This window comes from Zootoca vivipara, chromosome 10 (genome assembly GCF_965207765.1).
Source record: "Zootoca vivipara chromosome 10, rZooViv2.hap1.1, whole genome shotgun sequence".
In the NCBI taxonomy this organism is placed as follows: domain Eukaryota; kingdom Metazoa; phylum Chordata; class Lepidosauria; order Squamata; family Lacertidae; genus Zootoca; species Zootoca vivipara.
The window spans coordinates 41447073-41465958 of NC_142593.1; the positions used below are offsets into that span (position 1 = coordinate 41447073).

An 18886-nucleotide genomic window follows, 5' to 3' on the forward strand; every position below is an offset into this window, starting at 1 on the left:
TCCACCAATAAAAGCTTTATTGTATGCAGGCAAAATACATGGTTATATTGACATTGTATGGTTTTACAGGATAAAGAAAGAGTCCCCGGAAGGATTCTTGAAACTGGACTAAGCTCTTAACGACATAAAGAGGAACAAAAACTGTCACAATATTTATTACAATATTTCAGCCTTCCTTCGAGAAGCTGAGGGCATTGTATAACCCACATTTTATTCTCACAACAACCCTGTGAGTTGAGTTTGACTGAGAGAACGTGCCTGGGTGAAGGTTCACCCCATGAGCTTTGTAGCTGAGTGAGGATTCGAACCTGGATCTCTGACGTTCTGGTTTAACATTCTAAACACTACTGCACACTACTAGCTCTCAGGTGCCTCAATATGAGACATTGGAAGTAAGTTAGAGTACAATTTTCTAGCATCTAAATGTGACTTCGCACCAGAATGAAACATTTATTCTGTGTGGAACAACCCTTTTACTCAATCGTGGTTGAATAAATAATAGTAGATAAAATGATTTGATCTGTGCTTGTTTACCACTTTCCCATAGCTCTAATTGATCACTTCTAAAATGTCTGTATTGCCTCGAACCCTGTTCCTTTTACATCCCCCAGTGAACTAAGGTTCAGATTTCATTTCTTCAGGTTTACTATGGTTCAGAGCTGTAGAAACAGGAGACCAATGGTTCCCGTGTTGTTGGACCTCAACTCTCATCCTACCACCTCTGGCCACAGTCAGTTCAGGCAATAGTCAGAGGTGATCGGCAACATCTCTGGAGGGATGCCGATTCTCCAGTCCTATGCTAGGCATTTTGCCAGAGGCCTCATGGCAATTTCTAATGATCTACTGGACTCCACTATGTGTATTCCTCCCATCACACAGTGAAATTTTTCCTTCACTCTCTGCTACTGATCACCACCAGTGTGGCCCCAAATCACATAGTGAGTTCAGTAAGCGATATGGCTGGGAGTAGTAAATCCACCAATCAAATATAAGGTTTAAAGCAGCGCTGCAAATAAGTCTTCAGAAGACCACTAGTGGCCAGTGTAGTGGGTATGGAACTTAACTTGAGAGGGCAGAGCAGTGGGGTTGTAAACATTTTGGGGGGTGGCTCACTCAGGTGGGAGTGTTGGCTTGCCTCCACCATAGCCCTGCCCAATCCCCATCCAGGTTATCTGCAGTGACACTGGTGTTTGGAGGGTGACTTCACCCTTCCACACCAGCCAATACTGCAAAAATTACTTAGCCCACAGGTTATTTTACTAGTCCACTTCTATTTGGTTCATCTGAAAGAAAACCGCTTCCACCATCACCACCACTTTCCCAGCGTATAAATGCTTCCCTTCCTAATCATGTGACGCTTATTCCTACTCCCCACATGTGATGAGGCAAGCAGCCATTTTCAAACACGGTCAGCACCAACTCTTGGAGTTCATCCAGCACTAGATTGGGATTTTTATATATATATATACCCAAAGAAAAGTGCAATTTTGCTTCCATGATGGAACTCAAAGTAGCATATAAGGGATTTACCTCCTGGTCTTCCATTCATAGCGTGCCCAGGGCTATACCTGCTTAGTTTTTAGTTGACAGGACTTCAGACAATTCCCCGGGGCTCGAAATAACAACCTGCATTCACAAACTTGGTGCTCTCCAGGTGTTTTGGACTGCAATACCCATTCTTCTCAGCCAGCAAAGCTAATGGTGAGGGATGATGGGAATTGTAGTTCAACACCTGAAGGGTACCAAGTTGGGAAGCCGGCTCTGAACCCTCCTAAAACTAACTCCCTCCACATTCAAAAAGCCTGGGGTAGGGCGGGGGCGGGGCAACCACATTAAGCAACCAATAACTGAAGTCAATGTATTATAGGGAAAAGAAATCCATTTTTTTATTTTTTTCACTCATAATTTATTTACAAATACACATTATAACTTTTATATACATTGCACATTTACATGGTAGAAAAGTACAAAACTATATATTTAAATGAATTTATATTTAACTCGCCATGTTTGAAAATATAAAATTGCCTCAGAAAAAAAAGTATTATGAAAAGCAAGAAACTTGAACTGATAAAGCTTTGATATAATATTCTGTGAACACTTTGGATGAGAAATGAAAAGGACTTTTAAAAATGGAACTTCAGGACTATCTTAAAGGAAACATCAAATAAAACATTGATGCATGTCACAATGTATTTTTTTTTCAATAAAAAATTATGCTCTCATTACATTTAGCCATATAGCTATTAACAGCCTTCATAATCCGATCTTTGGGTTTGGATTCTCATAGTACAGCAGAAATGTCCAGTACACTGAGATCACTTCAATAACATGAATCAATCAGAAGAACATAACCAAGGGATAACCAAGGGGGAGAGGTTTCCTTAAAGACTGCCTCATTGCACCCCAAATATATAGTTAAGTCAGTTTACAGCGCCTTTTGGTCAGTCAAGATTCCTTGTAAACAAATACCCGAGGGATTGTGGATGTATGTACAGAACCGGCAAGGAAATGCAATAAATAAAAATGTAACAGGAAACTGACATGCAAAGTTTTGTTAAAGTGGAAAAGAGTTAACATTGGCAGAAACAAGGATATGAAGAGTTGTGACGGGAATTGGGAGGGGAGGGGTAAGCTCTAAGGAATGGATTTATAGTTTACAAGAAAAAAAAAGAAGAAGCTTTACTATACAGGCAAGAGACCTCACAATAAATAACACTGTTCATCCCATAACGATTAAATTTCTTTCAAAAAAAAAAAAAGGTGTACAGTCAATCGGACATTTTTTATGTATAAATTATAAAACATGACACAGTATAAATAAATGTCTACAAGATTCAACTATATGTATACTTTTTTCTTCCCCAAATAAATAAGCATACATTTATGTACAGTATGGACATTGTATTTCTTGCCCAATGGCTGTTCCAAAAGTGATGGAAGTTTTACCACAGATTGGAAGATATAGGAAAGCTGTAGTCCTGGTCGTCGTCTTCTTCTTCTTCCTCAGCATCTTCATTAATGGCTAGATGGGAGAATACAGGGGAGCTGTTGTTTAAACACGGACAACAACAGCGCAGAAGCAGCTCAGTGCATGTTTTCAAAGCCCCCTGCATAGCCTTGGTAGAGAGTTGCATTTTTACTCTCTTTTTTTTTTAACCGTGGCTTGTAGTGAGATGCGCTTTGGCACCTGCTGTTACGCAATAAAGTTTTGGTGTGCATGTGTGTGTGTGTTACATAATCTATGAAGTCATAACTGCAGCAAGTTCTGAAGACTCAATGGCTCAGGTTTTTTTGGCAGATTCCTGAAATTAGATAAAAAGTGCTCTTGTGTTCTAGGTTTTTTAAACTGCTTTTTTATTTTTTGAGTCCTTCATTCAGAGGCAACTGCAAGGAGACAGCAGCCCACGTGGTTAAGTGTTAAGCTAGTTTCGGCGGGGTGGGGGTGGGGGTGGGGGTTGCGGGAGGGAGTGGGGAGGGAGGGTGCGATTAGATTGTAGCCAAGTGTTAATAAAGCAAACATCAAAGCACACTGAAGCAAACAATATTAAGAGAGGGCAGGAAATCGCCCGGAAGATGCATTTAAGGCAGCCCTCTGATCATGTTAAGCAGACCCTTTCCTACAATGAGAAAAGGCTCCCCAAAATGTCCGCTGTTGGCTATCTGTTATGCCTTACGAACCACAAGACGTCTGTATAATACTTAAATCTTTCTGTATGAGATCCCTCTCATGTTCCCTTTAAATGTTTAATAAGGGTGTCAGTCTTCCCTAAACTGGGGACTGTTTTGCCTTCAGAAGGTAACCGTTCCTGGGAAGGTTAAAAATCTCACTTACAGTTGCAAGATCCTGGGTGCTTTACTTCCAAAAGTACACCCAGTGAACACGCTGCCTCCTTCATAGCGCATTCGCTTGGGTAAGTGGTGTTATCGCTGGCACAAACAGCTTCATCCGATTTGCTTTCGGGACAGAGCTCGTCGCAGAGGGCACACCGGCCTCTGCCCACTTTTAAATCCCACAAACATTTCTTCCCGGTGCTGCACTGGATGTCTTCGCAAGATTTGGCCTCTACAAGAGATTTTCATTTAAAAATAAAAAAAAAAGAGGGGAGGGGGAAAGAGGTTGACGTTTGCTTGCTTGTTTTTTTAAAAAAAGAACAAAAGCAAAGTAACTGTGAATTTATATTCTGACAATTTCTGCAGGGTTACAAAGACGATTCCAAAAAGAACAACCCCGTGACTGCCCAACAGGAGGCAGTGGAGCTGGAGGTGTGGGGAGAAGCTAGGACTTAAAATTGAGTTTTACTTGTCTCCTGGTTTTCTGATGGAGGCTGGGGCCCTGGCTGAAAGTTTTAGCTAGAAGAGGGTTTCAGCTAAAGGCACTGGAGGCTAAACACTCTCAATCCAACACTCTCAATCAGCAGAGGCTGGTGCCCCTTAGGCCAACAGTAGATGCAACCAGAGTCAACGGCAGGTAGAACAAGAGACAATGATAGGCAGGGCCAACTAATTCTGGCTTTGTCCCTAGGTAGAGAGACAGGGTCACGATGCTGGTGGCTGAGAGGCATAGCAGTGAGGTGATGGGTAGCAGAGCTGTGTGGGCTACCCAGCCTGCCCTGCACCCCATAAGCTTTACTGCTATCCTCCTGTTTGGTGCAGAATCCTGTTCCTTCTCCTGTTTGGAAACAAGATTCATTTGCTAGCCTGATCCACTTTCTGAACATGGAAGGTTGAAGAGTGCCATCTGTTCATAGCTGTCAACTTCCGGATTGGAAAATAAGGGACCGGACATGTGCAGAAGTGACTTCCAGTGCCGGGCTGCCCGTGTCCACATGTCTGGGCACTGGGAATCACTTCAGCACATGTCCAGACATGCGCAGAAGCGATTTTCAGTGCCCAGACATGGGCAGAGCGGCGATTTCCGGCAACACTTGGCAAGTGAGCGAGCAGCCAGCCGCCGAGCGAGGCGTTTTACCGGTGCTGAGCCGGTAGGGAGGGAGAGGAGCTGCTTCATTTGAAATCCAGTAAATTTCCAGGATATCAAACAATCCGGGGGGTGCGGCGGGAAACAGATTTAAATCCGGGGGTTTCCCGCCAAAAACAGGAGGGTTGACAGCTATGCATCTGTTCCTTTGCTAGCCTTAAGATTGTTTTACTCTACTTGCCTTTGGGTGTAATGGCTCAAGCTGAAACCCTTGCCATGGCCAAGTCCAAATCCTATAAATCTGATTTATCGGCAAGAGCCACCACAGAAAGTGCCAGCCCCTAAAATTATGTTGTCTGGGGTGAAGGACAAGGTGGTGACACTCCTCTACTCCACATACAGAAACCAACTGTGCTGGTGGTTGGATCTTACTTCCACACTAATGACGGGATAATGCTCTTAACCACACCTAGAGAGGCCAGGAGAGGCTGTGTGGCAACACAAGGGAATGGCTGCAGAGCTCAGGAGGAACATTTGGTGGTTGCTGCTTCTACCCACCAGCATCTGCTGCCTGAGGTGGTTCCCTCACTTTGCCTAGTGGTAGGGCTGGCCCTGACTATAGGGAAGCTCTAGGGGTGAGTGTCAGCTCTCTGTCACCTGGGATAACAAGGTGAATCAGAGTGATTCAGAAGTCTTGCCCTGTCTCCCATGCTGAAGGGCCATGTCAAAAAGACAGACAGGCCCGCCCACCCAGGATTATGGACGAAAATGAATCCCTTTTATGTCCCTCACAAAAAAAACCAAAAAAACACTTGGATCAATTTATCCGCAATTTGACAGGCATAATCCACTCTGAAAGGACTCCTGTGCCTACAAACTTCATCCACTCTGGCCAAAATAGGGGAAAGGTTTTAGCTAATGTTAGATTCCCCATTACAAGCGAATGAAGAAACACAGAGTTGTTTTAGACACGGTGCCTGGGAACTAGAAACACAAATCAAAGCAGAGAGAATTCAGAGTGACCTTGAAAGGAACCGGAGTTTTAAAAAGGCAGAGATTCAAGGTGAATTTTTAAGGCCCATTCCCTATGAATAAAAGAAAACACATGACGGCCTCCAAAATGGCCCTAGGTTGCCTGACAAAGGGGCTGTTGGAGACACACATTGCCACTGAGATCCGTAATCATAAGCATACTCTCTAGGGAGAAAATCCCATGGAATCCAGGAGGACTTAGAAGTGGGCTATGTGGCTCTTGTGTCCTACTGATGTTCCAGGTCAGAGGTTGTGGTCTACTGCCAATGTAACAGCTTCCACATGAGCTGCTGAGCCAACTCTGAGCATAGGGACAGCTCCCAGTGCTGGCACAATGTTATAAACTAGTAATTGCTGCTGATCCCAAGACCCCTATGCTAGATTTTTGAGACCAGAGTGCAAAGATCAGAATAGGATTTTTAAGGGAAAGGCATGCGAGGAGGGAGGGAGGGAGGGAGGGAGGGAGGGAGGGAGGGAGGAAGAAGCATCTTGCTTTCTAGGGCTCAATTAGTCTTCTATTTTTATAAACAGTAGAAGACCCAGCCGCAACGGTCACACTGAATGACTAACTCTGCATTCTCAGAAGGGTCAGATAATGTAGCAAACCACTTATGACACCAGAAGGAGTTGCAAAATCAGCTCGTGTTACAGTAAGGAGCCCAATCAAGATCAAAGTTTTGTCTCCCACTCTAGGTGTTAAGTTAGCACAGCAAAGCAAGGGAAGAGTGCGTGATCAGAAACCTCTCTGTTTTGAACCGTCGCTGTACTCATTTTGCCTATGTTTGAATTTGCATAGGAATGTCACAGGCTGTACATTTTGCAAGTCAAGGTCCTTTAGCTTCAATATTTACAGCCAACTGAGGACAACATTTCATGCAACCAGTACAATGGCTTGTGGTGCATGAACACTAATACCAGGTTAAATTTATTTACCTTGAAGGATCCACTGCAGTCTTTATTGACTGGACCTAATGGTCAGGGGTCCCTTTACCTTTTCGCATGTGAGTGTATAGGGCAGTGGTGAGGTGGGGCGGGGGGGGAGAGCTGCTGTTAAAAATCTAAGATCTTGGCCACATGCAAGGTGCTTTTTAGATTGTAGCTGTTGCCTTTCTTTCTGTCCATAAATTCAGTACAAGATATATAATTTGCAACCAATTATCAAATCAGTAAATTATATAGGGAATTCAGTTGTACAACTTTCAGCTGAAACCTGTATTATTTTCTTTCTCTGATGCTATGGCTATTATGCATGCTGACATGGCTGCACTGTTATTCCCTCACTCCTGTGGGGTATCTAGTTTCCCCCCACTGCGGAAATTCAATTTCTCAATGGTCCAGGCATAAGAGAGGTGAATATGAAAGAAAGTCCCCTTGTTTTGCTCATCTTCTGCTTGTGCAGTGTTTATATAGCTTCGTGTTAATCGTTCCTTCATCCCACACTTTTCAGTGTACTTCCCCGTCACTTTCCTAACTGCAGAAAGTCTGTTGATATTTTTTTAAAAGTGGATTTGTTACACTAAGGCCCCAGAGCACTTCAATCTTCTTCAATTGTGCAAACCTAAATGTCCACTATGTGCTTTAATCCCTTGACCAAACATAAATGGAAGGATGTAGGGTTGCCATATTTCAAAAACTGAAAATCCGGACAAAAACGGTTGTTGAGCGCTTTTTTTTTTTTAAAAAAAATATTATTTGCCAAATAAAACCACATTTCTGATATGGACTGTCATATGCCTGGGTTTCCCCAGACATATTGACTGATTTCCAAAAATGCCACCTGGGTGCCATTTTTGATGCACGTATTCCAGACATATGGCAGCCCTAGAAAGATGAGAATGCAAGTGGGTAGTGGGGGGGGGATGACTTGAAAGCTCACTGAAGCAGCTGAGGGAGTGATCAGAACCTGTCATGCTGTCAGTGATATCATCAGGGAGACAACAGGCTGAGTTTATTTTTTTCTGAATTTGTTTTTTCCAAGCCCAGCACCATGCATGACCAGGGTGGGTAGTGATGGTTCCCCGTCACTAATTTTGACACTGGCAGATATCACCAATTGGCTGATCTCCACAGGTATGCTCAATTAGGGTTCTGCATTTTCCACTTGTAGAAGTCACAGACTTAAAATATGAAGTTCTTTGCTTTTTATCATCCATTGTAAATGCTCACAAGTGATGGATTCTGAACTAAAATGTGCTTTTAATAGCACTTAGGAAAGCTGCCTGGGTGGCAGAGCAGGATAGAGTCCTTAATGTAAGGGAGTGTAAGTACAAAGGAGCTACTGAGGTGTAGTGTCTATAGAGTGCCGGATTAAAATAAGTTAAACATACATTCAGAACCCTGCTCAGCTGTGATGCACACCACTTGGTCTTGGGGAAGACACAGGATAGATTAGAGCTAATCTAAACTCTGACCCCCACAAATGGCAGATGAGGTGGTAAAACTTTGCCAGGACAATGCCTCTTCAGACTGTATTAAAGGTAAAGGTACCCCTAACCATTAGGTCCAGTCACGGACGACTCTGGGGTTGCGCACTCATCTTGCTCTATAGGCCGAGGGAGGCGGCGTTTGTCCACAGACAGCTTCCGGGTCATGTGGCCAGCATGACTAAGCCGCTTCTGGCGAACCAGAGCAGCACACAGAAACGCCGTTTACCTTCCCGCTGGAGCGGTACCTATTTATCTACTTGCACTTTGACGTGCTTTTGAACTGCTAGGTGGGCAGGAGCAGGGACCGAACAACGGGAGCTCACCCCGTCGCGGGGATTCGAACTGCATATATGAGCTCAAATGGCTGAATGCAAAAGAGAGAGAGAGAGAGAGATCCCTGCAAAAATCCCTAGAAAACTAGAATGCCAGGGGAAAAAAAGCTAAGCTAGAAGTTCTCTTTTTGATCTACTTTTCTACTACGTTTATTTATTTATTGTATGGAGAAGCACTTGATCATGTAGGTCCATAGCTGCAATCTGAATTGGTACAGCACTGGCAGTTTAACATGCTGTCCACTGTTTGTGGAATGAGGTTAAAAAGCCCTTTCTTCAAAAGCCTGCGTTTTTGGAGAAAGGGAAGAGCAACGAGCTGAACTCCCATGTTTCCCCAATAGGACAGAGTTATAAAGCATCTCCAAGGTTAATGAGAAAGTTTCTGGAAGATGGAGAGGAGTGTGTGTTCTGTGGAAACAGGCAAAAGCCGTCTCCTATCACATGCAACCCCACCCCTCTATCTTCAAGTTCCATACTGGAATCAGCAGGGAACTGGGTTTTGTAGAAAAATTATCAAGTTAACTAGGGCTAGAAGTATTAACTGCATTTGACTGTATTTCTGCCAGTGATGAAAGTCTCAATTCTGGGGTGTACAAAAAAGGTTTGTTTCAGTTGCCCTCACTTATCCCTTAGCTGCCGTCTGTGATACAAATCTGACTGGCTTTGCAAAGTTGTAATGATATCTCATACTTAATTCCTCAGTGGGTACGGTGATCTATGAAGAATGTGCAAGAAGTTGCAGCAAGAGGGGGAATGGCAGAGATATAGCAGCCAGGTAAATGGAATTAGAAAAGTGGGTTTTCTGTAGAAATTTCCATGCCACTGAAACGGTTAGTCTTGACCAAAAAGCACAGAAAAACTGGCGCACCCCTTGCACAACACATTCCATGCCTCATCTTCTACACCAAAACCACAGCAGAAGAAAATGCTAAAAGTTCCAAAATTACTTAAAAACCAAGTAGGAATGTATTCCTGGAATCCAGAAATCCAGGTTTTAGTTCAAGAAAACTTTCGATTTAATTCCGCTGACAATTACTGAGGACAAATCTTTGGCCCACCTCCCATTGGAACCCCTAATACATGAGGATACCAGATCTTTGAAGATGTTTTCAGACCACATGGCTTCAGTGTTGAAGTCAACTGGATTCCAATAGAACTGGATTCCAATAGAAACAACTGCCTGAACAACAATTCATGGGGAATATTATTTTACATGGACCGAAAATAGCTTTTCTCCCTTAAAAAAAATCTAGATCTCTCACAGGAGTGGGAAATAACAGTTTGTAGTGAAGCCATGTAGTGTGCATAGCCATAGCATCAGAGAAAGAAGGGATGAGAGAAACCACTTTCTAGCCTTGGTGATAGGATGGAAAGGAGGACTGAAGGTCTTATTGGACACAGGTTAAAATCTGAACCGGAGAAGAAATTTGGGTCTCATAATACCAGCCTCATATTGTAGTTACCCAAATTTGCGTTTTTGGGCTCACAATACTAGTTTCCTATTGGAGTTACCCAAATCTGCATTTTTAAAGCCTGGAGTTATGAATTTCAGCACCAGCCCAACTCCCGAGACTCTCTCCTTGCTGTCACTTAAACTGCCATCTGCTCCTCTTCTGTTGTAAAGAGATTGTATTAGAATGATTATGGTTGCTGGATGAAGGAGAAATTTTAGGGGATTATTATTACCTGATAGTTTAATTGATTAACAGTGCAACACTAAAGATGTCTACTTGTCACCACCACATCCAAATACTAGTTAGATCAGCTCATGGATCGTGGGGGCAGGGGACCTCAGGGGATACACAGGGCTTTGGATCCAGTGGCTCTAAAGCAGGTGGCTCCCCACAATGGAAAGCCCTATTTTAGGGCTTCGTGAGCTTTTTTTGTGCCCACTTGGGCATAGCACAGACCCTCCAAGTGCCCCTGTTTCCCAGGGACATCCCTGATTTAGAGAAGACATTCCAGGTTTCCGATTTGATCCCAGAATGTCCCACTTCCCCCTAGGATGCCCCTATTTTCATTGGAGAAATGTTGGAGGTTATGGAGTTATCTGACCCTTGAGTTGTTTAAAGGCAATCCTGTACAGTCATACCTTGTTTTGCGACTGGGATCCGTTCCGGAGCCCCAGCCACTAGCCAAAAAGGACGCAGGGCAAAGCGCTGCGTTTGCGCACACGCGCTTCTGGGTTTGCCGCAGACGTTTGCCGGAATGGACGCTAGACGAGGCGGACGTTCGTGGAGGTATTACTGTATAAGGAAGGTTTTTTTTTAAAATGTTTAATGTTTTATTGTGTTTTTATATATGCTGGGAGCTGCCTAGAATGGCTGGGGCACCCCAGTAAGATATGTGGGGTATAAATAGTAAAAAAAATATCATTATGGAATGGGACCTCCCTATTTTCATTGGAGAAATGTTGGGGGGGGGTATGATAGCATGGGGCCTCTGCCACAGTGGAGTCATCCCATACTAGTGGTGCAGAGGCCAGCAGGGAGGAATCCATGCAGCTTCCTAACATCTCAAGTCATTGACATGGACCACATGTGTTAGGATTTTTCCATCAATCTATGTACATTTTCCCATGAGAGGAAAAAAGCCACAGCAGTTCTTAAGAGGGAAGCATGCTGAAATTTGGTTTGAATGATGTATACATCAGAATTTTGTAAGAGGTATTCCCCTTTCACATAGGAGAGAATGCCTCTTGCAAGATGATGCTCTCTGTCTGCAGTGTTCACAACGATGGCTATTAAAAATAATTTTCAAGTTGACCTCAGGGCACCTTTTCAGTCAATATAATTGTTTGAAATCGATTCATCTAAGCAATTTAGCAACTAAATCAGGTGTGGGGAACTTGAGGCTCCACCATGGTTGGACTCCAATTCTCATCAGCCCCAACCTGCACAGCCAACATTTAGCAATGATGGAATATTTAGTCAGCAGCTTCTTCACCCCTGATCTGAACCTTGGCATCTCAATTGTAATAGAAATGTAGTTTGAGAGCAGGCAAAGGTGGTTTGAAATAAGATCCCTCTCACAGAATCACCAGGTAGCCTTGATCAAGTCTCACACCTTCTTTCTCTTACAGCCTTTAGTTCTTTAACTTTAAAATGGAAATCATACCTCACAGAATCATTGTGGGGGCCAGTGTGTGTAAAGTAAATGAATATATATTTGCCTTGCTGGCTTATGCCACCTATTTCTGAGGGGCACAGATACCCTGAAAGCAGGTTGCCCAAATCCAGGTGTCTCGTCCAGCCAATATTGAACAGACACTCCCTGACACTGGCTGTTGTATGGCGCTCATTGCCCTTCTTGTTAAGGCGATTGTTGGAAGTTCTCTGACTCCCGATAGGGTAGGCCCACAAGTCATTTGCCGCTCCACACATTGGTAAACTTCCCCGTGAGACAAGAGGAAGCAGAATGAGGATTACAATAACAGTAAATGGTAACATTTAATGTTCATAGAGCACCTTTTGAGTGTTCAAAGTCCTACATTCCTGCAGTGTGATTCTATAAAACAGTATTTTCCTCACTGTTCCATAGATACAGTTGGCCCTCACTCACCTGAGGTTAACTCAGAAAACCTACCAAGATAACTGGTGGAGAGCCCACACAGAAGAGGTTCTGTGGGCAGAAAGAAGGGGTGTATGTCCTCAGATGGGGGAAATCTATTTAAAATGACTTGAAGAGGAGAACTGGTCAGGGTAAAGGTTGAACGCAGGATCATAGGAAGCTGTCTTATGCCAAGTATTGTCTACACTGATGGGCAGCAGTTCTCCAGGAATCGAAACTGGGTTTTCTCCCAGCCCTGCCTGGAGATGGCAGGGATTCAACCTTCTGCAGGCAGGACAGATGCACTAGCACTGAGCCAAGGTCCTTCCATAAACACTCCTTCCACCTGTCAGTTCTCTCCTGTGGCTGCCTTTCCACTAGACGCCGAGCAGGGAGCCCTGTGCTTCCCTCACAATATCTGGTTCCACCCATGAGGCACAGGTCCCAAGTTGGATGGTGTAGCCTTCTTCATTCAGGCCTCTCGCTTTCCCCCCCTCCCCAATGCATGGTACTTACTGATACATTTTCCTTCGTAGGCTAGACCAATGGATCTTCCGAGCAGGCAGGTCGCTTTCCTCAGATGACAAGCGCTTGCATATGTGATCCCGTCGTTCCCACAGAGATACTGTTCAGGGGAGGTAGGCTCTGGGCAAATCCGATTGCATGTCACACAGTTGGCATTATTGTTTTGGTCGACCACACACGTGGAGCTGCCAGGGCACAAAACATCCCTACAGGTCTCTGAAAGAATAGACAGGGGGGACAAGCCTGTGAGCAACAACAGGAGCCACCTCCACTACCAAGCAGCCTAGAATAACATGTGGCACCAACAACCATCATTGAGAAGTTGTTTAGTAGCTTTTTACATTTAATGGAAATGAACACAGTGAAGAGATGACGACTTACGATTCTCTGTCTCAGATGGGGAGTCTCTGGCCCATCTCTGGCTAATTAGGCCTGTTTTTCTCAAACCATTCTGGCCCACCTGCTCCACCCCTACAAATATATCTGTCTGCCCCACACATCAGGGCTTGTAAAGCGTGAGCAGGCAAAAACAAGTCAGACTGCTTAGTCCTCATCTAGTGGGCTCCCATTTCCAGTTTTTTAAGTTTGTTGCAATCCAGGTGAATCCTCTAGTTCCTTGATGTAAACTGCTGTTTTTCTCAAAGCAGTTTACAACAATAATAGTGATTTGTTACTTATTACCCTCCCACTCATCCAACTGGGCTGCCCCAGCCACTCTGGAGAGATTCCAACAGAATATAAAATTCTGTTACAGGACTGCCTTCAAATGTATTTAGCAGGTTGTGTAGTTGTTTATCTCCTTGACATCTGATGGAAGGGCATTCCACAGGGAGGGTGCCACTGCTGAGAAGGCCCTCTGCCTGGTTCCCTGTAACTTCACTTCTCGCGGTGAGGGAACCGCCAGAAGGCCCTCAGAGCTGGACCTCGTGTCCAGGCTGAACAGTGGGGGTGGAGATGCTCCTTCAGGTACACAGAGCTGAAGCAGTTTAGGGTTTTAAACATCAGCACCAACATTTTGAATTGTGCTAGGAAATGTACTGGGAGCCAATGTAGATATTTCAGGACCGGAGTTATATAGTCCCGGCAGCCGCTCCCAGTTCCCAGTCTGGCAGCCACATTTTGGATGAGTTATAGTTTCTGAGTCACCTTCAAAGATAGCCCCATGTAGAGCTTCAATTTGACTAGCCGCATTTACTTCATACTTAAGAAGGATGTGTGTGTGTGTGTGTGTGTGTGTGTGACAGCCGCCACACATGAGGCAGATGACAGCTGCAAGAGCAGGAATTCCAGGTGGAGAGGGTTGCAAAACCATGCACATCCAGGCAAAGACACATCTGTCTCCTGCCTGGTGTGAACAACACCATGCAAATGTGAATTGACACACAGTGGGGGGGGTGGGGGAGGGAATGAACTTGCTATGTTTTAAGTCTCCCTTATCTGTGGCGGCAAAGGGGACATAAGGATCCGGCCCATTGGCCAGATCCAGTTCCCTACCCCTGCTTGGTTTACTAGCCACAACATGGATAGCAATGCAGTTTTCAAAACTTGAAGTAGGCGTCACATCGTCTGAATCCCAGTGCCCCTTGTGGTGAACCCTTGCCAAGCCAAGAGGGCACAAAATCACCACACCACCACCTATATTTATATGGGTCCCTACTGAGAAGAGCCATAAAACAACAACTGTAAATAAGAAATATTTAGGCGGGGGGGGGGTGCGCGCCAAATTTTGTTCTTGCCCGGGACGCCATACTACCAACATCCACCCCGGGATGTGGATGAGTGTGACACTGTGAATGTTCTCTTGTGGAAAAAGTAACAGCTCCCAGCGCATGAAAACAACTAGGGCATCAAGGAGCAGGGGCAGCGTTAACTATTCTCCAGGATGATTCTTGCTTTTTAATTGTACATAGGTTTTAATTGTACATACTGTATAATTGTTTTTTGGTGGTGGTGGGGGGTAATTTTCAAGTGGCATTCCCCACCTATAGCCTGAAGAGGAACAATTGAGCCAACCGCCTGAGGACTCTACCACCTCATTCCATTACACATGGGTAGGACAGACGTCCCGGCACCCTTAACAAACTACAGTTCCCAGGATTCTTTTTCCTCTTTCTTTCTTTCTTTTTTTAGAGGGGAAGCCATGTGCTTTAAATGTATGGTGTGTACACAATCCTTATTGGGGGAACTTGAGTTAGAATCCACAAGGCACTTTTCTGCACTGGTATCTCCTGTATTATATACCATGATAAGTACGTAGTATATCGGGAGCATCAGCAGCTCCTGATTTTCCAGATATACCTTCTCCCCCCAGCATTGCCCAGAGAACAGATTTGTTGCAAACTTACTTTTGCATCTGCCCTGGTACTGGACTTCAAGTTCAGGCTGCTCTTTACACCTGGCTTTCAGAAGGGCACACTCATTCTTGTAGGTTTTCCCATCCAAGCCACACACCGGGCCCTTCCATGTGATATTAGAGCAATCTGGAGCACAGACACACCGAGGTTTGTTCTTCTTGTTCATTTTGCATTTCTTCCCAGGCCCACAGTCCACGTTCTCACAGGTTTCTAAAGTGGAAATGGGAAGGGAGCAGGGCGGTGTTGGGGGCGGGTGGAGGAAAAACCCAGAGACATTGCTTTAATGAAACACCCAGAGTCCTCGCCACAGCTTCACAAACCACAGGCTGACCCAGAAAACAAGGAAGGTTACCCCCTCTCCCCTCGCCGTAGCAAAAGGCCATAAAATAAAAACACAGGATCTTCCCATCTGCTGAGCTTTAAATGTGACGCACAAGTCTGTATCCACTCCACTCCTTCCCAAATGCCCCTTATTCTGGTGCAATAGGCACAAAATCATGTCTGTGTACTCCCCAGTTATTAACCTGCAATAGCAATCATTGGGCAGTAGCAACAGACATTAGACCCCCCCCCCGAAAAGGTGGAACATGCTATCCATTTAAACGCCTGATGGCATGCCAAAGGAGCTAATCCCCAACGAGAAACTGCATGCGCAGGACGAGCAAGTGAGATGCATGTCAAGGATTGCTTCTTTGAGGAAATCTGCCTCAGCTCCTCCCTTTCTCCAGTCCATTAGAACCATAGAATTGTAGAGTTGGAAGGGGCCACGAGGATCATCTAGTCCACCCCCTGCAATGCAGGGATCTTTTGCCCAACATGGGGCTCGAACCCTGAGATTAAGAGTCTCATGCTCTACTGACTGAGCTATGCAGACATTTAGAAGACATCTGAAGGCAGCCCTGTTTAGGGAGGCTTTTAATGTTTAATAGATTATTTTATTTCATTTTTCTGTTGGAAGCCACACAGAGTGGCTGGGGAGGCCCAGCCAGATGGGCGGGGTATAAACAATAAATTTATTATTATTATTATTATTATTATTATTATTATTATTATTATTATTATTATTATTCTCTGCTCATCCAGCACCCCTGACCTTTGTTCTCTACCCTCTTTCATTGGGGAGGTCATTTAAGTTAAATAGCCCAAGGTTGCACGTGCCTCTCTGAAAAGCCCTGGCTGCGATCCATTTCTTTTAAAAATTATTATTCTAGAATAATCCTGCCCAAGATACTTGGGTAAGTGAGTTGCTACTACACCTTAGTTCTTCATAAAACAGCCTTCGCCATCCTGGCACCCTCCTTATGTTTTGGACTACAACTCCCATCTGCCCCGGCCAGTGCAGGAAGGCACCAGGTGAACAAAAGTTGCTGTGGAACTTTGCACACTGTTGCCAGTAAAAGAAAGTTCATAGTGGTTGCCACCTTCCTCTTCCTCAAACACCATGTCTCTCTCTCCCCCCCCCCCCTATGTAACCAGAGCTCAACTTGAGTCTTCATCACAGCAGGTTTTGGACTCTGGTGGTCAGTAAGAGGAACAGGGGTGTTGTTGTTTCTGGCAGGGCCCCCATGGCCATAATAGCTGTGTGGCAAAAAGCTGCTCCCAGCATGAAGATGAATTGACTGGGAAAGGGTGGCCTGCCAAACTTCTGCTTGTTGTGCAGCTGTTAGAGGCACAGGGGGAACTGCTGGCAAGCCTACCTGCGGAATTTATTTCTGCATAAATCTAGCTGCCCCTAAACACATCTAGAATTAGCTCGAGGCAGTCCTGGAGCCCCAGGAACTCTCCTTCAAAAATAAAATAAAATAAAATAAAATAAAATAAAATAGCCACATCTATTATAAGGAGAAGCTGTTATGGTCAATGCATTTATTTTCTTGTAGAGAAAGAGACACTGGATGGCAGACTGCCTAGAAACACCAACCTGAGATCTGGAAGCCCTCTCTGTTACTGTAGGGCTTTCGCTAGTCAACAAACGGCAAGGCAAATGCACTCTGTACCCAGCTCAGGGGCACTTTAATCTCTTCTGCCTTGCTACATATATCACATGGTTAGTTAGTTATTCAGCATGTAACCCGCTCTTCACCAGATGATCTCAGGGTGGAACATGATTGAGCCCACGGCACTGAAAACAGATGCCTGGGCTCTGAGCCTTGGCACAAATTATGAAGCCCTAGGCTGTGGTGGGTGGGGTGAGAAGTCCCCTCCTTCCTAGGAAGGGGAGGCAACTCAGTTTTAGAGCTTTCTATGCAGAAGAACTCAAGTCCCACCTCTGACTGCTTCAGGGATAAGAAGGATTCTCAGGTTGCAGGACTGGGAAAAATGTTCTGCCTGTGTGACCTTGGAGAGAGAAGCGCTGCTGGTCAGAGCAAACACTACTGGTCAGTGTGGACCAATGGTGTCTGACTCAGCACTGTGCAACTTAACAGTTTCATTCACGTTACGCTGGACACAGGTACAAAGCTGTCACACAACTCATTGAATGTAACACGCTGGCGTTATATATGCTGGCGAAGAAATACAGTCCTTTCCTATTTTTATTTTTAAGAGGCCCCCACCTTTGCAAGGGATACAGTTCGGGGCACCCCCGCTGAAAATCATCCACTTGAAAAGCACGTGATCGCTGACGTCCTCCTCGGTCCAAGAAGTGGTAAGCCTGCCGGTTTTACAGCACTCCTCCTTGCTGAGACCATTTTTGTAGAGGACCTGGCAGCGGCCGTTCCTGGCTTGCCGGAGCCAGCAATTCCCAGCTGCATTCAGAGAGAGAGAGAGAGAGAGGAGACCCAGCCATATCAATGTCAGTTACCAGTGACCCAGACACAACACGTGCGGCTTTCATTGACTTTTACTAGACTGTTTACTTTTTATTTGTCCGGTTTCATAACCTGAAGCTTCTCCTCTGGACCAAATGGAAGCGCTATTCCAATAACCTGATCAAGTCAATTTGACGTCTTACTTTTCCATATGGAGAAAGCGCTGTAGCTTTGGAGGGTAGGGTGGGGGCCCGAAAAGACTTAATTGCACGTGACAGGGGTTCGAAATAGATCTCAGGAATTATTATTTTTTTTAAAAAAAAAGAAGGAAGGAAGGAAGGAGAAGATCGTAAGGAAAAAATGACGCTTATTATCTCCCCCTCATTTGTCCATCCCACACTCCACCCCCCCCTTGCTTAATCAATACATAAAAGTTAGCACGCACACACAACAGACGGGGAAAATTCACTATAAGTCTTTCCCGTTCCTCCACCCAAAGTATAGGATTTGGCAACGGTGGTAGCAGCGATGATAAAACCGTAGTCTTTCGAAATCATCAAACTTTGCTGATTTCATCAATAGAAGAAATAGATGGCTTGTAGTGGAGGAGTGAGTGACCGAAGTGTGCACGCGTACTGCTAAACGCAGCAGGAGGGAAGCAGAGAAGAATCGGATTAAGCTACACAAGTTTACACGGGTTTACTAGAGAAAAACAATTGGGGGGGGGAACATACGCGTACACACACACACACACACACACACACACACACACGGTTACCCACAACAACCTTGCGGCTGTCTGCTGCTGCTGGATCCGAACCAAGAATACTGATTTGACCTGTAGCCCCATTCTCTGAGAATGAAGAATTTTGGGGAGGGGGGTGAGTTCCTCGTGAACCACCAATGTGACTCCTCCACACACTCAGTGGCAATCGATTCTGCTTCTTTATCCATATGGGAATTTTGCTTCTTTATCCATATGGGAATTTTGCCAGAG

At 44.8% G+C, this 18886-nt stretch overlaps 1 protein-coding gene across 2 annotated transcripts in view; it reads right to left on the bottom strand.

The window, feature by feature from the left end:
* The window catches only part of FST (follistatin), a 20254-nt gene continuing 1368 nt past the window's right edge, over positions 1-18886 (bottom strand). Inside the window, exons 2-6 of one of the 2 annotated variants that reach the window (XM_035100573.3) lie at positions 17695-17886; positions 15131-15349; positions 12777-13001; positions 3836-4066; positions 1-3025 (exon numbers count right to left, since the gene is read on the bottom strand). In XM_035100573.3, the coding sequence (XP_034956464.1) occupies positions 2946-3025; positions 3836-4066; positions 12777-13001; positions 15131-15349; positions 17695-17886 (947 nt within the window). In that variant the 3' untranslated portion in view covers positions 1-2945. Of the gene's footprint in view, positions 3306-3835; positions 4067-12776; positions 13002-15130; positions 15350-17694; positions 17887-18886 lie in introns of both variants that reach the window. The other variant, XM_035100574.3, reaches the window with a different exon arrangement.